Here is a 26,719-nt window from a genome sequence, read left to right on the forward strand (position 1 = left end):
GTTGTCCAAGAGGCTCTGGATAAAGCAAGGGAAGGCCGCACCTGCATCGTAATAGCTCACCGCTTATCAACAGTGCAGAACGCGGACAGTATAGCAGTGATCCAGAACGGGAAAGTCAAAGAACAAGGAACACATCAACAGCTACTGGCTGCAAAAGGAATCTATTACACTCTAGTCAATGTTCAAGCAGGATCAGCCTCTGCATAAATTAAAACAAAAGCAGAATATTGCTAAAGCTGAATTCACTTCTTGAGATGGCGATTGCAAGAGGCACTACTTGTATCATCACCATATTAAACAAAATAAACCAGTATTGGCAGATGGGCTGAATTGCAGCAAGGCTTCTCAAACCGAAGCTTTTCCTATCTCGATCCATTTTATACACTAGGGTGTGCTTACCTTTCGTTCTCAGCTGTCTAGAGACACGTTTGCTGTCCTTTTTCAAAAGTTACAGTTGTTTGATCACTCAAAGGACTTTGCTTAAAAATACACACACCTGAAAGTGAAAGAACGAGACAAGCCCTCCCTTTCCTTGCACCCTGGAAGCCAGAACTACAGACCAAGAAGATATGTCAACATCTGAATGGCTAATTGAAGTAAGACCAACTATTATCTACTAATTTAAAAATGGACAATTGTGCCGGAGCAACATTGGTGAGTACTCTCAAAGCCAACTATTTTGGATTCTCAGTGAAAAGGATTTTTATGAAGTCTCAGTTGGCAATTGTCAAACTTCCTGGATTGACCTTGGGATGGCTGCAGTGGAAACCTCACTCCATTAAAAACGTTTCTTTATAGCTTCCTCACAACATACTGGGAAGCAAATCTACTTGTGTGGCTGTTTTCATTCGAGACTCCTGAAGAAGACCATAGAGCCTGACCTACCTAGACTGTCCCCCTCCCCACAAATGCACCAGTCAACAGCATCTGCCTGTGGGAAAGAGCTTTTTAAGCTTTGGTGGGCATTGCTGCACTCTGTGGTAATAAATCCTGCAGTTAAACTAAGAGCTGCATGAATAACTCCATTCTGTTCTTTAGTAGAGGACTCCAACTTCTAGTATTACTGGGAGAACTTTTCTGTCCACTTTCTCCAGAACATGCCTAATTTTTATGCACAAAATATATCCCTTCCTACCCACTTTTTCTTCTAAGCTAAAGCCCCCAAATGTTGTCACCTTTCATAGAATCAGGGAACGGATCTCAAAAGTCATCTAATCCAATGCCTCTGCAATGCAGGAATCCCAACTAAAGACTCCATGACAGACAGCCACCCAACCTCTGCTTAAAAACCTCCAAAGGGGGTTATACTGTTGAACAACTCTTCCAGCCAGAAAGTTCTTCCTGATGTTTAATAGAAATCCAAGTTGCTCCAGCTGCTTGATCATTTCGGTTGCTTCTCTCTGCATCTTTTCCAGGTCCACAATATCCTTTTTGGGATAAATGACTGGATTTTACAGTTTACCACTTTTTTGTATTGCTTTTCATTAACTGACAGTTGCATTGTGGAAGAATAGGGTATAAAGAGATATGTTTGAAAGATAAATATCCACATTAAGTGTTCTGAAGAATTTAAGCACCATATGGGTTAGGGGAGTTTGACAAGTTTGACAGGAGCCTGCCTTCCTTCTTCACAATGAAGTGTGTATATGTACATACAGATTAATCAAGCCAACACTGTCTTTGATGTGGTTTTATTCCAAAGAGAAGAAATTACATAATTGATAAAATTATAAGGGGGTGCTTCGTTTTAAAATGCTAAGGAAGTCCTGAGAATTTTGTGGAGCTATACGCATGAAGCAACAGTGGTATACATACTTTCTAATAATCACCATATATATATATATATATTTGCAAGCTTTCAAGTACAGTTTCATTTAATATTCTTATTTTGGAAAATAAAAGCAAAATTTTAAAACAAGTTTCGCACATGATCATTCTGTTCAAAAGCCTTTTCTAAAGTGGTGGTTTTTGAGTTGCAAAGATCCCATCACAGAAAATAGGACAGTAGTGAAGAATTACATAAAGCAATAATCCCAATACCTATCATGATTACTTTACACCAGGGGTGACTAACAGCCAGCCTGGGGAGGGGGGGGGGGTTACCCAGCCCCAAACCAAGTTTTTCTGCCATTCTTTTTTTTAAGGTAGAAATAGTATTGGGGTCCAAATCATTCCCCAACACTAGACTGATAATTTGATGAGCAGCTGGGTGCTTACCTGCCTGAGAGTGTGGCAAGTGGTGTGTGTGTGTGTGTGTGTGTGTGTGTGTGCGCGCGCGCATATCCACTGCTGGCAAGCAGCTCATGTAAGGCTGGCCAAGGGTGATTTTTTTGCCCATGGTCCAGAAAAGGTTACCCACCCCTGCTTTAGAAGCTAAAAATTCTAAGAGCCATGATAATCATCCTGTCTTGAAAGGAATCATGATTCATAATCCTTGCAAAGGCACAGAGTGTGTACCATTTTCTGAACTACCACTGATTCGCTCATGTTTTTGCATTGCTGAGGCTTGGTTTAATATTGCATAGTTTCTACTAAGAGTTTGTCATTTTGCATTGCTGTTGCAACATTATTCAAGGAAAACTATTGCATTGTTATTGCAGTAAAGGTCATTATAAAAAAAGAAGAGTTTTGCATTCTCTCTGCCTATGCTCAACCGGAAAGTAGCTTACCTAGTTGTAAACACTCCTCTTGGCTTAAACTTTCCTTCCTCAAGTGTACAGGATACACAGACATAGTAATTGCACAAAGCATTAAAGGCACTATATAGTGTCAGCTTCTTCTCTACAGCTGGGCTGTGCTCATTAACTTGACCATGTCCTGTAAACACTGGAACAGAATTTGACACAGATTTTCTGCATCCGTCTCTGGACATGACTTCCAGGTGGTGCAGGCCACAACAATCCTATCAGTGGAAATGTTAAAAAAACCAATTGTTTAGATAAATAGCATTCTAAAAATCAACACAGATGTTCAGTCACATATGGATGAAGCTGCTGAGCACCCAGATAATGCCATTGTGATTTGACAAGGCGACATACTATACACAGCAATTCTGAATACTAGTATTCAATGGCTTCAATGTAAAGGGTATGGAAGAACCGTTTACACCCTTAGCTAAAATGTCTGGATTTCCAGGCCCGAATCAAAGCACCAGTTCTGACTGGACCTCTTAGTATCTCGGGGGAGCACTTTCCCCTGTATCCCCCCCTCCCAGCTCAAACACGCTATCTAGTGAATCACACTAGGTCAATTTTATATTACGAAGTCAACTGTGAATCCAGAATCAGTTACCTTTCTCTACCAGCACATTCAGCATCATAATGAATACCATGGCCATACTAGTATTTCACAGCAATGAAAATATTACAGTATCACCAGGACAGGAACAGAAATAGCAATCCCGAGTTCTCCTTGAGATGCTTGTTGTACTTCTCATTCACCCTTGTTTTCCCCCCTTGAAGGACATTTCCCCCTCCCATTCTTTAGGGTTGCCATACGTTCGGAAATTCCAAGACATACAACGGAAGACTCTAGTCTGAAGCAGTGTCTGGGCAGAAATTGGGAAAATGTCTGGGAAAATCTGGACATATGGCAACCCATGTCGGCAGTGTCATTTTTGCTGTTGCTGATTTTTCCTAAATACAGTGGTACCTCGGGTTACATACGCTTCAGGTTACAGATTCCACTAACCCAGAAATAGTACCTCAGGTTAAGAACTTTGCTTCAGGATGAGAACAGAAATTGTGCTCTGGTGGCGTGGCAGCAGCAGGAGGCCCCATTAGCTAAAGTGGTGCTTCAGGTTAAGAACAGTTTCAAGTTAAGAACGGACCTCCGGAACGAATTAATTACTTAACCCGAGGTACCACTGTAATAGCAAAAAACGTCTTTTTTGAGATTTGGTAAAAAAGCTCAACAATTTTGGGTAAAACTCACCCCCCCCAAAAAAAAAGAAAGCTCAAAAACTTTGTCCAAAAAAAAAAAAAAAAGGAGCAACCCTACATTCTTCCGCAACCCCTCCTTTTTATTTGACAAAAATAAAAACCAGTTAAGTGCTGGCTGTGAGGGCAGCCTGTGATTTCTGGTTTGCCTACTGAAATACTGCCAGGGCTGATACTTTCACTGACGATGCACACAGAGAGAAACGCAGAGAGAAGGTTTAAGTTGTTGAGTTGGGGCTAAGAGCATCCTCACCTGTCGTCTCTAATTCTGTAGAAAAAGCCGTAGCCCTGGTGCACCATTGGAACCACAGCTCCCCCGATTCTCGTGTAGCCAACAAGGCTCGTCGAAAGCACAAAGTTTCCACCTCCCCCGCTGCGAATTAAAAAGAAACATGATTGCAGAACGAATCGTTTCCATCCAGAATCAAACAAACACACGGGGCTGCTTTCCCTTTGATCCTTAGCAAGCTACACCAGAGAAAGTGAATGCGCTCTCATCAACATCAAAGCATTAAGAGAGGTTGCCGTAGGTCAGACGGTTGGTCCATCTAGCTCAGGGTTGTCTACACTGACTGGCAACAGCTCTGCAGGGGCTTCACAGAGACAAAGAGTGGGAAGGGACCGCAGGGGTCATTGCAGTCCAACCCCCTGCAGTGCAGGAATCTTCTTCCTAATGTGGGGCTCAAACCCACAGCCCTGAGATTAAGGGCGTCATGCTCCACCAACTGAGCTATCCCAGCTCATGGGAATCATTCCCAGTCCTACCTGGAGATAATGGGAATTGCAAAGCAAAGGAAGAGGAAGAACTAGCTGGAAGGTGGGTGGAAGTCCTCTCTTTGTCTGCATCCTTCCTGGTCCAGCAGCAAAGACTCAAGAAAGCACCAGGTAAGGACATTTTTAAAGGGAGCACTGCAAGTTACACAGCTGTTCTCCAGGCTCTGCTGGAGCATCTGGGACTGCTCAGCCTACAAGCAGTTGGCCTTGTCACCAAGGCAACATTATCAGCTGCTATAGTGGGCTGTTACTCATCCTGTTTCCACCCAGTCAACCCTGACAAATCTGCCACGCTGGGATCTGGTGCGAGATTTGCTGAGGTGCCCCACACTCCCAAAGGGATGCGGGTGGCGCTGTGGTTTAAACCACAGAGCCTAGGACTTGCCGATCAGAAGGTCGACGGTTCGAATCCCCGCGACGGGGTGAGCTCCCGTTGCTCAGTCCCTGCTCCTGCCCACCAGTTCAAAAGCATGTCAAAGTACAAGTAGATAAATAGGTATCGCTCCAGCGGGAAGGTAAACGGCGTTTCCGTGCGCTACTCTGGATCGCCAGAAGTGGCTTAGTCATGCTGGCCACATGACCCGGAAGCTGTCTGCAGACAAACGCCGGCTCCCTCGGCTTATAGAGCGAGATGAGCATGCAACCCCAGAGTCGTCCGCGACTGGACCTAATGGTCAGGGGTACCTTTACCTTTACCTTTACCCCACTCCCAGCTGTCAGACAAAGGCACAGCATTTTAAAAGGTACCTTCTAGAGAAAGCAGGATCTGAGAAGAGTTCTGGCACAGGAAGGCTATGCTCCTTTGAGAGAAGCAGGAGACCTAAAAGATGACGGTCAAATCCTGTAAAGAGAAATAATAATCCCATGTGGTTTAGATGTACTGTACGGATTTCTTACTAGCTGCTTGTCTCAATAGCCAGCTGTAGATTTTCATAGCTCCCTGTGCAAGAGACCTGCGGTGGGAAAAGTATAGTTCGAGCACTTTGGGAATCTTTAATAGGTTCAGCCTATTGGCCTCCTGATTACAGCAAGAGCAGTGGCCAAAATGGATTGGGGATTGTGCTCATGGCCATCTGCAGGGATTTCTCAATGGTGTGTGTGTGATAAATACCGCAAAGAAAATATGCAAATTAGCACAGACGAACAGGTCTACAATTTCTGATAAATACGGGGTCTGGATGGTGACAAGGCCTAAGTAGGCCTGGCCTCTGATTAACATACATTCTAGGTCAACTCCTGTTTCCCAGTGGGTAAATCTGCTGTCTCTCATGTCAGGTGATGCTGTGCTTTGCAGTCCCAATTGCTGGGACATCAAAGTGCAGCACAGCAATGTTTGATGGCCCTTTTCAAGAAGCCTCAAAAGCTGATCTTTTAAAAATCTCCAATTTTCAGAAGTTTAAGGAGCAGAATGAGGTCACTTCAAAGAGCAGCGCTGGGAGGAAGAAACTGTTTCCATTATATGCAATCTGCTCCTCTGTCCTTCAGCAAGTTGCACTCCGACCACCCATCATCACCTGATGGGCAGGTGGGACTACATTCTGCTCCAGCAGTGGAGTGATCAGGAGCCCATTTTAAGCTTCCAGTTGTTCCTTTGAAGCCCTGTCATACATGATGTCTAGCTTTGGGTGGGTAGGCGTGGCTTTCCCAAAACAGCCTAGCAGGCCAAATCAGGAGGCCTGATGGGCCAGGATTGGTCTGCAGGTCAGCAGTTCCCTACCCCTGTCCTGGAGACTTTCCTTTTAAAATGAAAGCTGGACATCAGAGAATTATGGCACATGGGGGAAGTTAACTAGCCGTCTTGCCCCCTACTATGGATGCTCATGAATTTGCTAAAAGGGTAGCAATGACAGCAGTTTATGCTCTTAGGAGGCAGAGCTTGCTGCCTCCAATGCATGGAAGGGTGAATTAATATGCCACATTTTCAGCTCGGTTCAGCAGCGTGTCGCAATAAAGAGGTGGAGAGAACACAAATGCCAACTTATCACAACAGAAACATCCCTTGGCAAGCGTCAAAAAAAAGGAAAGTACCTTTTCCATTCTCGCATTCTTTCATCAGTTTATTGTGCTTTGCAAATGCCTTCAGCATAAGCTGTTTTCGTTGGCCGAGCTGCAGAAAGTTAAGAAAAGAAAAATCATTTGAACGTACTGTGGCGCCCAACAGAATAAAACTGAAGACTCCTCCCTCAAGCAAGACGCTGGAGGAAAAATCATACATCCCTGCTGTTCCCCTCTAAGCCAACTGAAATTCTTCCTTGTCGCCGTTTATGACCTGCAATCCCTGGGCAAAATGAACACTTTTAGAGTTAATGCAACAACTTAGGGCACTTGTCTATTTAACAATACATCAGCCAGCAGGAGGGAGTCACTACCTTTTCATAGCCATGTCCTGCAGAGATGAAAGGCAAATCCATACACAAACAGTGAGCGTGCATTGTTTTATTAATTATCAGTACGTGCACTCAGTCAAGTCACGGAGGTCTTATCCAGGTGGCATTTGCTCAAAAAGCACTACAAAAAAGAAAATGCAGCACACCACCTGATCCATACCTTATGCCTGCTTCCTTGCTATCCATTATAGCTATGCTTAAAGAGTGTCAGGACAGCAGGACCCGCTCCATTGGCTCAGCAGACAGATGAGCTGGAGTTTCTCTCCTCCTCACCCCATAACTGTTAGCTGCCATTTCCTATGGCTGCAACAGAGGGAGAGAAGGCGGGTCCATCGCATTTACTCAACTGAGAGATCAGCTTCACCTCCTCCTCTCCCAGAACTGTTTCCTTGCAAGCTGATCATCAGAAGAACTAGCTAACCATCAGAGTGGATCTCTGAATTTGCTTGTTTTCCTCAATGGGACCAGGTAATGCTTAAATATCCATATATGCTAAATAAACAAAACCTTGTTTTATGTTTCCCCAAACAGCCCAGTGAATAAATGTGGAAAAGACCCTTCAAAATGGCAATGGAAAGTGACTGCAGCAAAACTGCAAGATGCCAAACTAAAATGGGCACAGAATGAGCCCTGTAAAAAGGGATAAGCTTTATTACACCATCTCTGGCTGTTTGTTTTGCAACAATCCTGCGGTGTGAGAAACCTGAACAGAGCCCTGTGGGATTTCTGCAATGCGATATCCTAGCTTACAAGTGCCCAAACTGTTCAGTTAATAGTGGATGAATCTAGAGCTCCAATGCAAGCAAAACACAACAGTACAGTGAACAGAATGAAAAGCAGGAGGAAGAAAGGAAGACCCAAAAAAAGGTAGAAGTGAGATGGCTGCCTTATTTCTCTGCCAGATTTCTAATTCTTACCACTTGATAGCAAACCGCAGGAGAGAGATCTATCGCTGCCCCACTTAAAAACAAGGAAATCAAATTCCAGTGAAACAATATAGTTTGTTCTGCATTTTAAAAACAACAAGAAATGGCTACATCTCCCATGGTGAATGGGTTTAGTCTTAGGTCTAAAGTTGTGTGTATTACATAACATGATTGCTTTTGTTATCTGTACTCTCTGCCATGAAGAAAGCTGGTGAATGGGATGTATGAGGCAGCAACCAAGATTTAACTACCAAAGGAACATAAGGGCTTATGTATCCACTGGATTTGAACCTTTATTACAAAAAGGCTTGAATAGACAGCCTTGATTCCCACATCCCAGCTGCTTTTCACAGTGACAACACAAAGCATGCAGAATTGGAAATCCTAAAGTACTTATCGTTATCAATGCTTACAGTAAAGGCTGGATCTACCATGGATTTGCACCATTCAACAGCTTCCATGGTGCACGGTCTCATAGTCTCTGTCCGGCCATGGTAAAAACGTCTGGTCATAGCAGTTTCATAGCAGCAACCTGGGCTAGAAAAGAATGTTAGGACAATTACAAAAAAAAGAAGCTCCCTTTCCACTTGAATGAGAAAGTATCCAATTGTGCAAGCATGTTTTAAGGAAGTAGGGGGGAGTAAAAGGAGACAGGCAAATTGGAAAGCTTATTCAGTAAGTAAAGTAAGATTTTCAAGGGCAAGAACAGAAGGTGAATGCATGTGAACCTTTAAAAGCAGCAGCGTAATCACAGTGCATTCGTTTATTAATTATATTACTGCCTCACCCATTCTCTAAGTAGCTTATGGTGGATTACACCGTTTCACCGCTTTCATTTAATCTTCAAAGCAACTCTCAAGTGGGATAGGCTGAGACTAACAGGCCACCCACTGTGCTTCCAGACAGAGAGAGTATTTGAACCCAGGTGTGGACCAACTCCTGCAAAGTTGGTCATATGCAGCATGGCTATTGGGGGATGGAGAGGGGATTATCACATAGGCATAGGTAAAGACAGTGGCAAAAAAAATTCCTTGCTGCTTAACACAACATTTCCAGCATGGTTGCATGCAAGCCACTCTAAATGATTAAATGATGAGTGACCATCTGCATTTATCATTGGTCGATGGAGTGTGCAAATAATGGGGATGGAAGAGAGGTTACTGGAGGTGTAGTGAGGGTATATTAAAGATCCTGCCGATTCAATGTTTCAGCAGAAACCCATATATGAAAGAACCAATCAGACTAACTGATCCAGAAACATGAAGGTAATGGGACTGTTCAAGCCATCAACACAGTGTGTTTGCGTGTGAGCTCTGTGCAGGAGCTCTGTCAGGAGTGCTGGACTGGATTTTGCTGGTGCAGCCGCCCAATCTTCCAATCTCTCTGCTGGCACTTTTATGCAAGCCTTTCTTGGTGGTGAAGTGATTGCTTCCCAACAAAAAAAAAACCAATTCAAGCATCCAATATTTTAATGTAGCTGTGACTGGGGAGCAAGGTAACACAGTGGAATACTGACTGACACCATCAAAAATGGCTGGGAGTGGGGATACAACACACCCCTCACAAAGGATCCTAATCCTCTCTGGCTCCTTGGTGCGTGTGTGAGGGGCCCTGCCCTATTGGCAGCTATTTTGGGGGTGCACCTACTTTACATCCACCCTTTGATGACTACCCCAATATGTACTTTCAGAGCAGTTCCTACTGCGACTGCTTTAAAAGCACGTATACCAAGGCAGTAGTCAAAGCCCTGATGTCTCCTACAGAGCCTCAAAATCCTTCAGGGACATCCCACTTTGCTTAGGAGGTGCGAATGCTTTTGAAGCATCTCATTGTATTTCAGGCTTCATTCAAAGTGGCTGCACACTCTCTCGTATAGGTATTTTTGGGTGAGCTACTAAGGATCTGCTCCACAATTTACTTCATTTAGGAATCAACGTATTCAAAGTTATTTGATTCCAATTTTGCCTAGATAACTTCTTTTCTTACTGTCCGTGACGTTTATAGTACGCCAGCTGGAGAGCAAGCTGAACAAATGTATCGGGATGCAACTGCTGTTTCTTGATCAACGCTTTGCCGAAGGTTGTAAAGGCGTAATTCACCACCTCTATGTCAGACACCTGAGAAAAACGAAAATGCTGTCACCACAGGATAAAGGGCGGGAACCCAAACCCAAAATTTCAACTTCCAAACTCTACACAATTATGCATATTGACTATTCTATTTCCTCCTCGCCCTCCACGCCCCTTACATAGCACTACTGGATTCAGGTGAAAACAGGAACTCGAATGCATTCAAATCTTAATCTTTTTTTAAGATCAACCTTTTTACAATGCAACCCTATGCAAGAAGTAAGCCTCACTGAGTTAAACTGGACTTGCCTGGAATTAAGCAGATATAGGACTGCAGCCTTAATTAAAGGGGCATCCTAGATTAATTGCAGGTAGGGGGCACCATCTAAAACCAAAGGAAGCATGCTATTTCTTTCAAAAAGATTGTTTTCATCATTTACCCGTTTACGTAGCTTTAGAGCTCAATCCTATGCAAGTTTACTCAAAAGTAGGTCCTATTAAGTTCAAAGCATGTGTGCACAGGATTTTAGCTCTAATCAGTTAAAACCAATTTGATACAACTGACTCGTTACTTTAATCAGGTTGCAGTAATTTACAGTCACAAATAAATTGCTGTTGGAGAGTAGGAGGTTTGTAGTAATGAGTTCTGAAAGCTCTAATGTTTAATCAACTGAGCCCGTCCCAGATATCATTGTGCTTTGAGAACTCAGTGAAGCTGGTCAGGCAGCTAACCCACAACAGGTCTAAATAAAGGAACCCATGTCTACAGAAAAAGATGCACAGCAAACGCATACCTGCTTCTCATACTGTTCCTTAGAGTGCGCAATGTTGTTTAGCACTTTCTGGTCCAACCTGAACACAAGCTCCTCTGGCCAGGGGATTTCCCGCACTTTGTCTGGTCCCTGTTTTTCATTTCAAAAGATGAGAGAGCAGACCCAAGATTTATTTCCATAAACGTGAGGATCTTATTATTAACTGGCATAGGATAGGATGGGACTGTAAATCTTTCATACCTTCCACCTTCCCTCCGACTCAACAACCTTGGCATCGATGTAAGAACAGAGGACTACCAAAACCATGGCATCAAGAGGAGAATGCTGAAACATTCGCAAAACAGAAATGACTGTATTAGTGCACCATAAACTTGGGCCCAAACTTACTGATTTTGATACTCTGGCATACCTCCACAAAAAGACTCTCAGGGTGTAGCACCAGCAGTGTTTTGCATTGCAATGATAAACCACAATAAACCAGAAGGTCTGGCTTATCAGAAATGAGTAAGTGTGCTGGCGAACACTGAGCAATTCCTCCCACTTTGCTACTCCCATAACAAGAGAATCTTGGCTTTCCTTTATGTCTGTAACAGTGATTACGTTTTGTTGCTCCCTAACGAGCCATGATGCTTAGCCAACCTGAAGCCATGTTTTGTTGTTGGTTTTGCTGACTAGGGAGTAACAAACCAAGTCTTACTGGTGTATTCCATTTGCAAGGCAAAGTGGGACTGTTCAGTCAGCATACTGCCCTTTCTAGATAAACCACACGGGGCCTGAAAATCTGGTTTACTGTTATGTGCAAATGCATTCATTGAGAGTTTCTTTCATTATGTTATGCTTCTTTTTTATTCAGTATTTAGCTAGCCAGCTCAGACTATAAAGCAACTCCTTTATAAATTGTAATTTATTTGAGGTATTTGTGAAAGCAGAGTGCTAAAACAGAAACTGCTATTCAAAAAGATACAACTCCTTTTTAACCACCAACTCCCCCCCCCCAAAATGTAGCATTTACAGAATACAAAGAATCGATGGGGCCTCAGGTAAAAAAAATCTACTTACATCACAGTTTGAACCCAACACTCCATTTGAGAATATAATGAGGTTGTAGGATTTGTCTCCCCAGCGTAGCGTTGGATCTCCCAATAGAGCCAAAGAGGTGATCTAAGTCAAAAGTTATCATTTAAGTTCCAAAAGAAAAGCCTGCAACGTTACCCTTGACAAAAATTGGCAAAAAATGAACAGAAGGTCAAAACGAAATCATAGAGTTCCCATATCACTTGGCTGCATCTAAGGGTGAAATGAGGCAGCAAATTCCCGAACTGCCCTTTGATTCCTCCCCACCCAGAACTGGCTTCTGCAAGAGCCATTCATTCATTATAGAACAGTATGAAACAGTTTGCAAATTAATTTGCATTATTTTCCTCCTCTCTCTTCATTCCTTTTCAGTTTTCTTTCAAGTCTCTTAGACTGTAGACCACTAGTTTAAACTAAGTGCTTCAGCAGAAAGGTGGCATTTTGATAGAGCAAAGAAAGAACAGACTAACAGTTGCTCAAAATAGAGTCGTACCTCGGCTCCTGAACGCCTTGGGAGTCAAACGTTTTGGCTCCCCAACAATCGAAAACCAGAAGTGAGTGTTCCGGTTTCTGAATGTTCTTTTGGAAGCCAAACGCCTAGCGGGGCTTCCACAGCTTCCGATTGGCTGCAGGAGCTTCCTGCAGCCAATCAGAACCCACGCTTGGGCAGTCGAATGTTTCAGAAGTCGAACAGAGTTCCGGAACAGATTCTGTTCGACTTCTGAGGCACGACTGTACCTCATTAGCTCTTCTCATTAGCTCTTTTCGATATAGACCAAAGTATTGATTTACACGTATGTGGAGAGTGCATTTGCCTGTATATTTATAGAACTAAATATTGAAAAGGTTGAACTGGAGATGTCAATCTCCCAACACAAGCAAATGGTCCTTAGCCACGTTTGGAAGATGTGTTTTCTGACCGAAGTGTATTATTAAACATTACAAGCATTTGCCACCAAAAAATGCAAATTAGCCCTAGGAAATGACCACAACACTCTCACAGTTCAGTATTACAGTTAATGTCCAACAATCTTTTTGTTGCTAATCAGTCTTTGCCTGTACTCGAAAGCTGCCTGTAGAAACCATGTTGCTATATAACCACTGCAAGAAGCTAAGATATAAAAGGCACGAGGATTAATTTTGATGTTTAATTCTGATGGTTGTTTTGTAATCATTACTGTGATCCTGCTTTAATATTTTCGTTGAGTTGGGGACTGTTTTGTATTTTATCAGAGTTTTTGTTGTATAGCATCCAGCTGCACAGGTCTCGTTCTCTCTCCCATTTGACATGCTTCTGATTGGGATGGAAATTTCTTTTGGTCTGAGCGAACGGCCGTCTGGCCTCTCGTGATACATGCTACCTGCTCGGGAGCATAACTGCTCTGCAGACACTTTGGTGTTGTGCACCATGTTCATTTCCACTGTTTACTTGTGACATGCTGCAGTTTGTCCTGTGAGCGCAGGAGCAGAGATTATTTAGCAGAGGGTGGGATGTGCCAGCTTTGTGTTGACATTGATACTGCCTGATATGTCCCATCTTAAAACAATATCATTATATTGGGATAATTGATGGGTGGAGCGAAACCTACAGCTTCGAGCACAACACGAGGTGAGCCAAATGTTTATTTAACACGAAGCAGGTTATTAAGAACTGCACAGAATATGGAATCCAGCAATCCATAATTACCTCTGTATAATTTTCAGGTGTAGCTTGAGGACTCAGTTCATCAAGGGAGACTACAAATACACTGCTCTGTATTTTTTCCAACAGGGACAGGTTCTTTGGATCCAAGTTGATAAGATAGTTGCGTGTCTAAGAGACAAGTGTAGTCATGATTAAAAATCAAAAAACACATCAATCCAGGCAATCACTGCCTTCAGCACAAAAAGAAATGAAGTGTACCAACCTTTGCCCATGGGGTTCTTTCCTGAGATGTTAAGGCAGCCAATCCTGGCCCTTTGGGTTCATTTTGGCATCTCTTTTTGATGTAGGAAAGTTGCCTTGAAGGATTAAAAATAAAAAATGAGAAATTAAAGCTAGTTAGTAGTTCAGATGCAAAATATCAGTTAAGGTACTCTCTTATGCCTGTGATTACCCAGAACTTGAAACTAATTCAAGTTCCAGTGTCCTATCAGGTGGCCATCCTGCCCACCTTCATATGCCCACATGCTTTCTCTCAGACCCCACCAGGAGTCTAAGTGAGAAAGAAGTAAGGTTACAGGGAACCAGACAGAGGGCCTTCTCAGTAGTGGTGCCCACCCTGTGGAACACCCTCCCTTCAGATGTGAAGGAAATAAGCAGCTAGTCTATCTTTAAAAGACATCTGAAGGCAGCCCTGTTCAGGGAAGTTTTTAATATTTAACGCTGTATTGTTTTTAACACTTGATTGGGAGCCACCCAAAGTGACTGGGGAAACTCAGCCAGATGGGTGGGGTATAAATAATAAATTATTTATTTTATTTTTATTATTATTATTATTATTATTATTATTATTATTATTATTAGGTGGTCTGATGAATTGTTTGCATGCCTTCTCGGAACTCATTTCAGATTTATGCCTTTTACAACTATAGTATACCTATGGCAAAAACTGCACAGAACTACTCGTTTCCCACAATTTCTAGGAGTTGCACCTAGGCTCAGTGGATCTTGCACTGTGGAAATATGTCCTTACAGGTCAACATTCATAGCGCAACCACATATGTGTTTCTCTTTTCTAGCATGTTCTCTTTTTCGCCTCAAGATATTTTTTTTTGAAAAAGTAATATTTTAATTGCTCTCTGAAGCATGCAGGTAGCAGTGATGCCTTTTCAGAGAAAAGGAGATAGAGGTCAATGGTTGCTCCTGCAGTAGGGCCCTTTAATCTCCTTTTCACCACCACATTCACAGATACCATGAATGGAAGAGATGGTGGTTTTCAGGAGATGGGGCACAAAAGATTGAAAGGAGAGGGATAGCTGTGGCAGCAGTGGCCCTTGTAGCAGCTGCTGTCTGAAAGTTGTCATCCCCTCCTGCCTTTCCCGCTGCACATTTCTAAACAGCACACGCCTATTAGCTGTACTCTTAGGACACTCTGGGGAGAGGGCAAATGGCAGCAGCTGTTGCTATAACCACTCAGCCCATCCAACTATTCAGAGAAACCCAGAGAGGCACCCAAATGGCATCCTGTTTTTTAAGCCCAAAGTTGTCATTTGAATTTAAAACTACGGTTCAATATAGCACTAGTTTATTGAGCAGCATCCATCGCCATGGATGAAACGCCCACTGGGCCAAGGTCTCTTGCAGTAGTTTGCTCCTTTTCAGCTTTCGCTTCTTTTATTAGTTCCTGTTCACTACACTTGGGAAATTAGTAGTGACTCACAATGCAATCAGTTTCTTTCCTTTTTACATGAGGCTGGAGAAAAGCATTAATTTTATTTCTTTTTCTCTTTTCTTTTCTTTTCCTTTCTGAAATCAGTAATTGAAGCCTGTTCCCATGGGGAGCAGAAGTCGACTAATTAAGAGGCAATTCATCATGAGTCCCCCATGTATACTGAACAGGAATCAATAAGAGGAGCTGAAACTTCAAGGAGGAAATTTTTAAACTCACAGTAAGCACTTAATAGTGTCAGTGTCACTTTGCTACAATTGTTTTTTTGCGATAAAATGCAAAGAAAAAAATGTCACAAATCAGTCAAAACAGAAAACACTGGAATGCAATGATCTTTTAATGACGTAATCTGGATCCTCCATAAAAAGTGAGTGAATAATGGATGGGAATTTTAGAGGAAGGAGTTAATGTGTAATGTACCTTGGAAGTCAAACAGAATCTGTTCCGGAAGTCCATTCAACTTCCAAAATATTCGAAAACCAAATTGTGGCTTCTGATTGGCTGCAGGAAGCTCCTGCTGCCAATCAGAAGCTGTGGAAGCCCCATCAGACATTCAGGTTCCAAAAGAATGTTCCAGGGCATTCTGGATTCAAGGTACGACTGTACAGCTCATGATGAAGTGGAACTCTATCAGAGTACAGTCCACAAAACACTACTGCCATGCAGATGCCATTTATTTCAATGGAGCTTGCAAAACTCCTTTGAAGATGTATAATCTTCCTTGCAAATTGTTCCCTCAGTGATCTCATGGAGACATTTTTAGAATACAAATGTTACTTTTTAACATGTTGGGTAACTCACATTAAATCTACATAGAAACAAAGTAACAGAAACAAACTTGATCATTGATTTTTAACTTGTACTTATTGTAAATATACCTAGAAATCTCTGGTGGGCTCAATAATTGACCATCGTGTACCGCATCAAATGCAAAAATTCGACCTTGGCACAAGACTATCAAGTGAGATGGGGATTCACCTTCACTGTCTGAAAGATGAAAAAGAAAAAAGAAAAAAGCCTGTGAGCATGATGCAGTCACTGCAAAATGCCAGGTAAGGTGCTGCAACAAATGAAACCAATAACCTCTTTTAATCATTACCCAGTTCAATGGAGAAATGTGTTTCTCAGTCCAACACAAGTCTGCGCTGCAAAGATAACTGAAACAGAAAAGCTCTATAGCATGATGTGACAACACAGCTGAATATTTAGGATTCTCTGCAATGTTTACCTCTGGAAAGCAAGAAATAAAACATAGCAGGTGTTGGGTGCATTTTGTTTTATCTGGATGGATACTGGAGTGATTTCCAGCGGATGCTTGGACACTTTGATCACAGCAATACATTGGTGACTAGAGTATTTTTTTAAAATATCCTTTTCTTAAATGATATGAGCATTAGCATCCACACAAACAAGCTCGAAATACTGTGTACTCTTATCAGAAGATGGGTACACAAGTGGGATATTAGTTGGCTACACTGGTCCAGGCAGCCAGGTGTACACCCAGACGAGCTTTGAGGCACCGAGGCAAATTGACCTCAGTAGCTAGACTGGTTTGTGAGAGTATTTGGCTGGGGTGGAGTGTTAGGGAATTTGGCCTGAGACAAAAGCCACTTAAGAGGCTAGTGTGAGGGCCTCTCAAATCTTCAGAAACTGTCAACAAGCACTTTTAAGACTCCCAAATCATTATTTGCATTCCCTTATACAGTACTCCTTTAACAAATCAGCAACATTATTTTAAAATTTATGCTTTGTCTAGTGGCAGAGTTCATCTCACACCTAGGCCTACTATCCATGTTCCTAAGGCATGGTAACACACACACACACACACACACACCAAAAAACCTGTGTTTATATAAAGTGAGGATGAGGGAACCAGTACCCCTGACATGCTAATCTTCACCGTATGGCTTTCACCAAATGCTGAAGGCCCACACCCTGTTACTCTGTTCTTCGACTGTTAAGGTATTTTTGTTTTGTGGGTCCCACCCATTTTGTTGAATCTATACAGTAGTATTTAGTGTTTTGATCATTACAGCACTTTGAAATGCTTCACTTGTTTTCAAAACTATATATTGTGACCGGCCTCAGGACATTATGGTAAGGGGCAGGTAAGCAATATTACAAATAAACATGTGAGAGAGTTGCCTGGTCCTCGGCCGTTGATGACACGGTCCAGGTTACAGGCTCCTTCCTAGAGATGAGAGGAAGTGGAAGCAACTGCAGATGGACTCAGGGGACAGGTTGATAGTAAAGACGCCAGCCCACAGAAGCAGCCCTTGTGTTGATCTAGAGAAAAACTTCTCACCTTTGAAGAATGGTCTCACCTTTCAATAACCAAGGAAAGAAAGGAAGAGAGATTGAGCATTTGCTTTCTCCCTAATCACTGCCTCTTCCAGGAGGGGGATGGGAGAGTTCAAAGGTTCTTGTTAGGACATGGGAACATGGATCTGACTTGAGACATCTTCATTCCTACAGCTCAGTGTTATTGCTGCTAATGGTCTCTGCCCCTCGGCCACAAGCACACAATTTTCAGGGAAGTTTTTAATATGTAATGCTGTACTGTTTTTAACACTTGATTGGGAGCCGCCCAGAGTGGCTGGGGAAACTCAGCCAGGTGGGCGGGGTATAAATAATAAATTATTATTATTATTATTATTATTATTATTATTATTATTATTAGTGCATACTGCACAGGTTTATAAAGAAGCAGGCAGATCATTTTATCTTCAGGAATGTTACGTGAAGGAGGCATTCTCGGTTTGTACATCGTAACTACCTACATATTGGCATAACTGAAGAGCAAAGTGGCAACAGGGCATGTTTTGCAGAGGCAATCAAATAGGGTGTGCCTATAAAGATTATTATGTCACCAAGAGCTTCATACACCTGTAAACAACATTCCTGGTGACTGTGTGTTCAAGCGGATGAAGAGAGGCAACTCAGCATCAATGTAAATGTAACATTGTCAGTACACTGCTTTACTGTGGCATCGATTCATATTCCCTGAAACCTCTTGCACTGATGGCTGTACTGGTGGGAAAGGCCTCTCCATCGGCTCACCCGAAAGATGAGCAACTTTTGCCTCCTGGTCTCCTTGAATTGTTTCCATTCCAGCTGGACATTGCAAGAACTCTGTAGCTAAGAACTAGTGCAACTAATAACTAGTGTCCAAGTTTGTTTTATATAAAATAGTTTTACAACTACTTTTATTTTTATAGACATTACAATCATTGCAATTTAATCAACCTTCACTGTGACCAAAGTACAAACATAATTTAAGAAGCTTTTTTACAGTCAACCAAATCAGGCCAAAGGAAATCCACCCTCTTTTCAATTAGATTTATAGATTTGACCGAACCTTTTTGTTCTTATGTAGGACTGCAAGATCCTGTTACTGAAGGTGCTACTGTGCTTTGAAGAGTTGCACAAAAAGTCAAATCTTGTGGCTTTTTAGTGCCAAGATACTGCAAAGACCGTGCTTAACTGAAGTTATGCTTTTAAGTAACTTTTACATAGGTTACAAAGATTTCACTGGGACTTTTAAGAAATAAGTGACTATTTGCCTCTGGATTCCTACACTGCAGATTAAACCTTACTGTGAGGCCAGAAAATGAAACCAAACAATAATAATGATTCTTAAAACCAGAGCAACAAAATAAATGTACTTGTGAGCCCTTTTGTATGCAATGGATGCTATATAAACATGCTTTGTTTTTTAAAAAAATTCTTCTAATCTAGAAAATCTTTTTTTTTTTTTTACCTGTCCTGAAATAACTGGCAATGGAATCTTGTGTAACTCCTGGAATCTTGCAGGTGCTAAACAACTTTCGGAACTGATTCATATCCAGAGGCATATTGCCCTGTTTATGTACAGGCAACTTTTCTCTGTAATAAAGACAACAATACATTGTTAAGATATTCAAATTCTGTTGAAAAGAATGTGCAGCAAACCCAGGGATAAGATGATACCAGATTTGACACCAGGAAGGAATCTTTCCCTGATTAGATAGGCTAGTGTTCTGAACCCTTATACCTTTTTTCTATAGCCCATGATAAGAATCACTTACCTAAGTCAGCAAAGCAATCTGCTCATCAGGAAACACTAGTGAGGTGTCCTCTCTTTTTATGACAATTACAGCCTCATATTGTGCATGCTAACTTGGATGCAGTGCCGTACAGTTCAATGGGACTTACTCCAGCCTGCAGCCTTAATCCACAAGAAGCTGATATATGTTTGAAGGATCTTACATTAGGACACAGGTTTGGACTTCCAAGACACGGACAGTGCAATCCTATACATGTCTGCTCAAAAATAGTCCCATTGAGTTTACTGGGGTTTACTCCCAAGTAAGCAGGTACAGAACTCCTCAAACAATTAAATGGGACTACATTCAGCAATGAACATCAGCAATATTTACACTCCCACCCAAAAAAGTGACCAGTATCATCCTTATATATAAGAACTAATACGTGGTGCTTTTAAATTTCTTACGTTCTCAATAGTTCCCAGAATTTCAAGGTATGCCATACAGCAATGCTTCCTCTTTCTATTTGAGTCCCTTCTTTGGGTGGCCAGTAATGTTCGAGGTAAGGGCCTGGCCCTCCAAAATTATGATAGATTTGTGTTGGTAAACGTGCATCAAGATAGGCCACATTCAGCCACCATTCCTCCAGCTGAAAAGAAACAGCAATTAAGAGCATAAGGAGCCTTGAGCACAGCTCTGACAATTAGATTTGTCTTCAGGGCAAGCACTGCTTCGTAACTGGCATCGGCACAAGTAGTTCTGCACATCAAAAGAGGGTTGGGCATATAAGGATCAAGCAGCCGCCCTCCATGCCACACAACGAACAACATTTGAAAGTAGAGGGAGACTCAGTTTCTGATCTGGCATGGGGGATTCCTATGCAAAGAATCTATATCTATATCTATCAATGTGCCTAAAGTAGTTATTTGGATCAAACATTTTCCTATTATATTTTAGTTAAATTGCTTTTCGTACTCTTACACAGAGGTCCTTGCATGCTCCAAGCAATGTGCTGACCACATATGCCTGGTCCAACTATCTGGAAATGCAAGGGGGCTTTGGCCCTTGCTGACATTTCTAGCAGTTAAACCTTACTTGTGTTCAACAATGAGCATGTGGACATCAGACATTTATCTCATGTTTAGAATCTATAAATGAAGCGCTCTGCATAGGATTATCCTACACCTGAAGTGCTTTTTGTTTTGTTTTTAAGTATCAGATGCTTGAATTTTTGGAAGATATTGAGTATGGCATTTAAAATTTCATGTGAGACTGTCTCCATTTTCTAAACCCTGATATGGGTCTCTGCACAACTAAAATAGGAAAGAAAAAGGGATTTCCTTCTGTTTCTTAGATATGAAATGGTAAAATATCCCAAACCAGGAATCCAGTTTAAGAATTGTTATGTAACAATTTTTTTTTAACTCTTCTTCAATCAACAAATTTAAGACCAAAGCAAAGCAGCCTGTGCTTGAGCACATTAAAATGTTTGTTCCAGATTGATCCACAATACAATTAAAGTGAAGCACTGGTCTTATGTTAATTTAGGCTGCACTCCTATACACATATGAAGTCCACTGAACACAGAGGGACTTCTGTAGAGAGTAAACATGCATTGGATTGCTCTGCAAGACTTACTGACTTCAGTGGGATGGAAATCAGAATATAGTATTTTTTATTAACTGAACTGGTGATCTGGTTATTATGCATTTCTGCTGGTTTTCCACACATAAAAAGAGGGTTTTGTCCTGAAAATTCTGCTAGAATGTGTGGTTCATCCCACAACATGAGATGAAGCAGTTTAAGTAAGGATCAAAGTATTGTCAATGACTGATATTTCTAAGATATAATCCTTGCACCCGTTTCTTGTCTTTCATTAGAAAACTGATTATCAGCATGAATTAGCAAACCATGCAAGCTTTCTTAAAACATACCCAGTTCCTCTTCACTTTAGCTCTTTCAACTAATTTTTGATGTAGCTCTTTCCCAATCCCATTTCCAAATCTTTTTACTATGTCAGAAGTTCTTTGATATTCTTCTTGATTTAGGAAAGGTCTCACTGCAAAACACAAATGTTTAGTTAAACAAAAATGTTCTGAACCTTTTTATGACTGTACTTCCAAGTTGCATTTATGTTCCAAAGTTCAAAATCAGTGTACAGAAAACAAACAAAAAAACCAACTGCCACGGCTGACAGTATCTGTAAATAGTTATTTCTTAACAGCTGAATGTTAACGAGACAAACACAGTGCAGGTTCATACATGCAAACCCATCTCTTTTTTTAAAAAAAATAATTTTTATTAAACTTTCTATTTAACAATCCAATCATATCACATTAGTTATTCCAAATTATGCTAATACATATCATTAAGTCCAAATATTTTGCCAAATTTTAAATTTTTGTTGGGGGTTCCCATGCTTCGAGTTCAGTAAGGGTCCAATCATCTCATATTTCTGCTGCTTTTGGTCATGCAAACCCATCTCTGTAGTACTAAATGACGGCTTACACGTGCAGAAGAATTGTTATAAATTAATAACCACAAACAAAACTTCCATTACCATCCAGTATCAACTGAAACACAATGTTATTGGAATGGACAGAGTTTGCACATGTGGCTTAGTTAACAAGACTAAGAAGATGCCTGGGTGAATTACAGTAGCCTGCAGTCACTACACTCTCAAAGTAAAATGGAAAGCTCACGTTGAGCCTGAACAGTAACCAGTGTTCAGTAGATATATCATAGATATAAGGTATTGGTTTTTTCCTTTGAGAAGGAGTGTCACCACAACTAATCCTGAGAAGATGAAGAGTGAAACAACATAGTCAAGTCCTTTGGCAATATTTGAATATTTTGCCAAGCCTATACTTTAAGTATAACTGAGCCTTTTGCCAAATCAGAATAGAGCCAAATACCATGCATACCCTATTCCCTGGCTTGGTTTCAGCTTATTACACCTGAAGAAAAAACAGTGAGCCATGGAAGAGTCGGACAGCAATAATCACTCAGTGATTATCCACCATTGCTAAATCGTGCTGGCAATCCTACATCCATTTACCAAGTCTGCTTGTTTTCTACTGAACTTCTTTCAAGCGTGCATATTGTCAGAGACTTACACTGCAATTCTAAGGAGCATTCCAACAGGCTGGTGTAGCTGGTAAATTGACTCTTAAGGACACAGTCATTACAGTGCTTGGCTGGAGAAATCTGAAGCTATTTGATTCTTAGGACTATGAAACTTTTAACAGATTAAACTTAAAGGACACAATGTACAATGACAACTTTATACATTGGCATAAATGCCCAATGTTTAGGAAGATATTCAGTGATAGTTGGGAATTATTTTGATTCAGAAGTGTTGCTTAAAAAAAGTATGCAAGTCCTCAGTAACAACCATTCTTTTCTAATAATGTTTCATGAAAAATGAAAACTTACAACAATAAGGGTTGCAAGTATTAATTAACTACGGCTTTAGTTGATCAAGCAATCAATGGGAGCTAATTTTATTTCCAACCAAGGTATCCAACCCTCAGTGGATACAACTCACCTGATTTTAAATCGTGAATATGAGAGTTAAGGTTAAAAGGAACATTTTTTTTTAAAGCTATATGGTTTGTAACAGGAATATGAAAATATTTTTTTTCCTTCTAGTAATGACTGCTATTTTTTGGCTTTTAAACTGTAACATCTCATAGTTCCTTGGGTATTTCAAACAGGCAATCTAGTTTGAAATACTAGACAATCTAGACAATACACAAATTTATTTACATTTACAGCTCAATCCTACTCAGAAGTATCCCCCACTGAGTTCAATAGTACTCTCTTAGGCTGCAACCCTATACACATTTACCTGATAATAAGTTCTTTATTAACATCTTAATCATTGTTTCTAAGCATGGTGTCACTTACAGCTTCAGTATATAGAAATCTGCTCTATTTTGAAGGTTGTTTGCCTTGGGTAGGAACCAAGTAATTTTAACAAGGACACTGTCATGGTTTCAAGCTCCTCCCATTTGACTTTAGAAAGTGCAGAGTTGGATAACGCTTTACAACCTTTGCACAGTTCAGTGGCAAACTTTTTTATTGTGACTTCATGTGCTTTAAATATTGAAAGCATACTGGTACATTTCGTGCTAACGCTGCAAATAAAGTAATGTATTATAGTAACTGTGTTTCAAAATCCTTAGTACTTTCAGACTCTTAACATGCATGAAGTTATTTGACTAAGCAGACATAAAGCAGGTTATTCTTTCCATGTTACTTAAGTCTTTACCCACAATAAACATTAATGTTTGTTTAAGACCTGAATCAAGGTACTTCCTTAAAGATTCATCAAGAGCAGGAACGGGCAGTGAAGGGAGTGAACTCTGATACTGAAATGTACGCTCTTCGGAAGAATCAGTCACTTGGTTTTCCATGACGATCTGCAGAAAACAGTATTTAAAAAAATAAATAAAAATAAACAGACTCCTATGAACTGATTGCACTTCCTGAGCTGTCGTTAATTCATTTTACTTGGGTCATTTACAATGTAAACCTCTCCCACGATTCAAGTCGATTTGAATGTCCCTGCCTGTTTAAAAACAATCATACCTTTTACTCCAGAGACTTCACGCTCTCCTTCTGCTGGAGTGCATATCTTCTACAGACCTTTTTTTAAAAGTCAAAACTTCAAAGCTATTCCCTCACAGCAAAGCTTCTAATCTGTGGGAACGGGAAACAGAACTGCAAGTCCTGGGTGTGCCTAGTGAAAACGATTATTAATCCTGCCCTTCTGAAAGATCATACAGTGGACGCTCGGGTTGCGAACATGATCCGTGCGGGAGGCACATTTGCAACCTGCAGCGTTCGCAACCCGCGACCCGCACATCTGCACATGCGCAGGTCGCGATTCAGTGCTTCTGCGCATGCGCAAGCGGCGAAACCCGGAAGTAACCCGTTCCAGTACTTCCGGGTTCGGTGCGGTGCGCAACCTGAAATCGCACAACCCAAAGCATCTGTAACTCGAGGTATGACTGTAATCGAGAGGGGCTCTCAATGCCACTGAAGTTGATAATGATATGCAAATTTAAGTACAACCAAACCACCTTGTGCAGCTTATGAATTATAGTAATTATATGTATAGTAATAATGCATCATGATCTTAATATCATACTCAATTGGGTTTACCCAACATGTGTTTTCCCTCCATGGTACATATGACGATACCTCTTAGTGACAACCTTACACTATATTATTTCAATCCCCGCCCTTTGTTTACCACCAGGAGGTTGTTGTGTCAGAAGTCCAGAACAAGCCAGTCTTTACTAATTTTTGTGAAGCATCTTGGGCACCCATGGCAACCATGTCCCCTGACTGTGCGCAAAAGGTAATCTAAAATGGATTTATTTTGCTGGGCGATTGAGAAACACACACTTCACTTTCTTCCCGAACCCTGACAACATTGCTATCATTTCTCGTTCATACACCATCCAATACGCCCTAAGTGCTTCCCAAAAAGGAAAACTACAAACAGAGGCAGCTGACAGCTTAAGCAGGCTGCATATACACACTGTGCGTTGAAAATACATCCCCCCCCAAACGAACCCCAAGAACAGTCGTTCATTCAGGGACCTACAATCCGCAGCACCCTTAACAAGCCACGGTTTCCAGGATTTTTTTGAGGGGAGGGGAAATATGCTTTAAATGTGTAGGCAACCCTAATTTCGCAGTCAGGTGCCCTGTGTCCAGCTGGGGCTCTACAGCAAGCAGTTGCAGGGACAATAGTGGGCTAACAAAGTTTTGCTGGTGGCGTCAGCCCTAGCCCAGGACGGCTGATTGCACAGCAAATCAATAGCACAAAACTCTGTCACGCTCCCTTGCGAACTTTGCCTGTTTTCGCGACGTTGTTTTTTTTACAGATTTCATCGGGTTGCGCTTTGCAAAGTGTCGAGTTTGTTGGGCTTTGGCTGCTGAGCTGCAAGAAAAAACAGGAGGCGACTTACGGGGTGGGGTGAGGGAAGGTGAAAGGGGAGCAAGAAATACCCCCAAAAACTCACTTGCGGGGCGCCCCCCTACTTTCTGCGGGGCTCCCACCCCACCCGGGCGCCCTCCTCCTCCTCTTCCCACAGCGCTGCGCTGCCTCCCCCTACCTGAGCCTCGGCGCCTGGCAGGCCGCGCTGCTTGCTCGCTTTCCCGTTTGGAGAGGCCTCCGCGTAGCAGTCGGGGTCTTCGCCACCGCCCGTCCCTCGGCCTCCAGCCCAAACAGGGAAGCCGGAGTTGCTCAAGCGGGAGCGGCGGGAGGCGGAGGCTTCTGTTTCTTGGCTCGCTTCTCCTCTCACCTTTACCCCACATCCAGGCCTGCTGGGAAGGAGGAAGTGCCAGCGCCTGGCGGGGCTTCTCCAAGGCGGAGCGCGCGGTGCGCAAGGCGGGTTGGAGGCCGGCCTTGGGTCGCCTGGGCTGGGGCAGGGCCGGCGCGGAGGGAGAGAGCCGGGGGCTCCGGGAGCAGCTGCAGGGGGCGGGAAGCAGAGCAGACCGGGCGGCCCCTGCTGTCTGTCGGCTCGCACGCTTTCTAACCCCGCACCGCCCGACCCACTTGCTACGTTTCTGAAGAGCTGCTGCGCGCCACACCTGCTCCTTATTTTTTTATTATTAAAACGCCGTGCTCCTTTTAAAGAAGCGGTGCGCGAAAAGAAAAAAAAAAACGAAAAGAAAAAGCACTTCCAGGCGGAGTTTGGCAACGAACCCCGTGAATTTCGTTGGGTTTTTGAACAGGTTTTCCCACACCCACTCACAGCAACTTTTAAAAGAAGAGCGCATCCAGGTGTCCACAGGATATATACGGTACACACTGTAAAAATCACAACTGTGCTTGCTGATGCTGCAGCCAGAGGCACAAAGCCAGAATCTTTTTTTTTTTTTTTAAATATTTTTATTCGAAAATTTTTTCCATATAGACATAACATACATAAACATACAAAGACAAAAACAAAACAAAAAAACATGTACCATTTCATATCCTAATTTCTTGTACCTTTCTTCCCCGACTTCCTCATGCCTCCCTTTTCTGTATTCCAAATTCTTATCGATTACTCAGCAAATCTTCCCTTATTTTAATTTAGATTTAAACTAATCTTCCTTATTCTCCTTGTCTTAACCATTGCTAATAGTAACCATTTACTTTCCAGTCCAACATCATTCTAACTTTCATTAACTTTGTAATATTTCTTTAAATAGTCCTTGAATTTTTTCCATTCTTCTTGCGCTGCTTCTCTTCCCTGGTTTCGGATTCTGCTCGTCATTTCTGCCAAGCCCATGTAGTCTATCACCTTCATCTGCCATTCTTCCAGTGTGGGTAGCTCTTGCGTCTTCCAGTACTTCGCAATGAGTATTCTAGCTGCTGT

At 41.9% G+C, this 26,719-nt stretch overlaps 2 protein-coding genes across 9 annotated transcripts in view; one reads left to right on the plus strand and one right to left on the minus strand.

Moving 5' to 3' along the window:
* The window catches only part of ABCB1 (ATP binding cassette subfamily B member 1), a 62,219-nt gene extending 60,301 nt beyond the window's left edge, over positions 1–1,918 (plus strand). For all 6 annotated transcript variants that reach the window (XM_083578491.1, XM_083578487.1, XM_083578490.1 and 3 more), the window contains one exon: positions 1–1,918. In XM_083578491.1, the coding sequence (XP_083434617.1) occupies positions 1–207 (207 nt within the window). In that variant the 3' untranslated portion in view covers positions 208–1,918.
* Positions 1,676–25,812, minus strand: CROT (carnitine O-octanoyltransferase). Of its 3 annotated transcripts, none has more exons than XM_083578636.1 (17): positions 25,469–25,812; positions 23,641–23,761; positions 21,272–21,396; positions 19,805–19,986; positions 19,073–19,197; positions 16,191–16,299; positions 13,849–13,942; positions 13,629–13,754; positions 11,927–12,028; positions 11,108–11,191; positions 10,889–10,996; positions 10,012–10,142; positions 8,439–8,562; positions 6,741–6,819; positions 5,460–5,553; positions 4,192–4,311; positions 1,676–2,902 (listed from the first exon to the last, which is right to left on the minus strand). In XM_083578636.1, the coding sequence occupies exons 2-17, from the start codon at positions 23,753–23,755 to the stop codon at positions 2,782–2,784; spliced, it is 1,839 nt and encodes a 612-aa protein (XP_083434762.1). In that variant the 5' UTR covers positions 23,756–23,761; positions 25,469–25,812; the 3' UTR covers positions 1,676–2,781. The 3 variants fall into 3 exon arrangements, with proteins under 3 accessions (XP_083434762.1, XP_083434763.1, XP_083434764.1); XM_083578637.1 differs by lacking the exon at positions 25,469–25,812 and adding an exon at positions 23,931–24,067; XM_083578638.1 differs by lacking the exons at positions 1,676–2,902; positions 4,192–4,311; positions 5,460–5,553; positions 6,741–6,819 and adding an exon at positions 6,837–6,981 and having other exon boundaries at positions 25,469–25,709.
* Positions 25,813–26,719: the final 907 nt, after the last annotated feature.

The sequence above is a fragment of the Podarcis filfolensis genome (genome assembly GCF_964270895.1).
Source record: "Podarcis filfolensis genome assembly, chromosome: 12".
Lineage (NCBI taxonomy): Eukaryota > Metazoa > Chordata > Lepidosauria > Squamata > Lacertidae > Podarcis > Podarcis filfolensis.

Excerpts from the sequence above, each read along its gene's own strand:
- CROT (XM_083578636.1), bottom strand. The coding sequence starts at position 23,755 with ATGGAAAACCAAGTGACTGATTCTTCCGAAGAGCGTACATTTCAGTAT. Across the intron at positions 19,987-21,271 it reads CTAAAGTGAAGAGGAACTGG|CTGGAGGAATGGTGGCTGAA; the intron begins GTATGTTTTAAG and ends GTTTCTTTTCAG. Across the intron at positions 19,198-19,804 it reads TTCTGGGAACTATTGAGAAC|AGAAAAGTTGCCTGTACATA; the intron begins GTAAGAAATTTA and ends TCTTTATTACAG.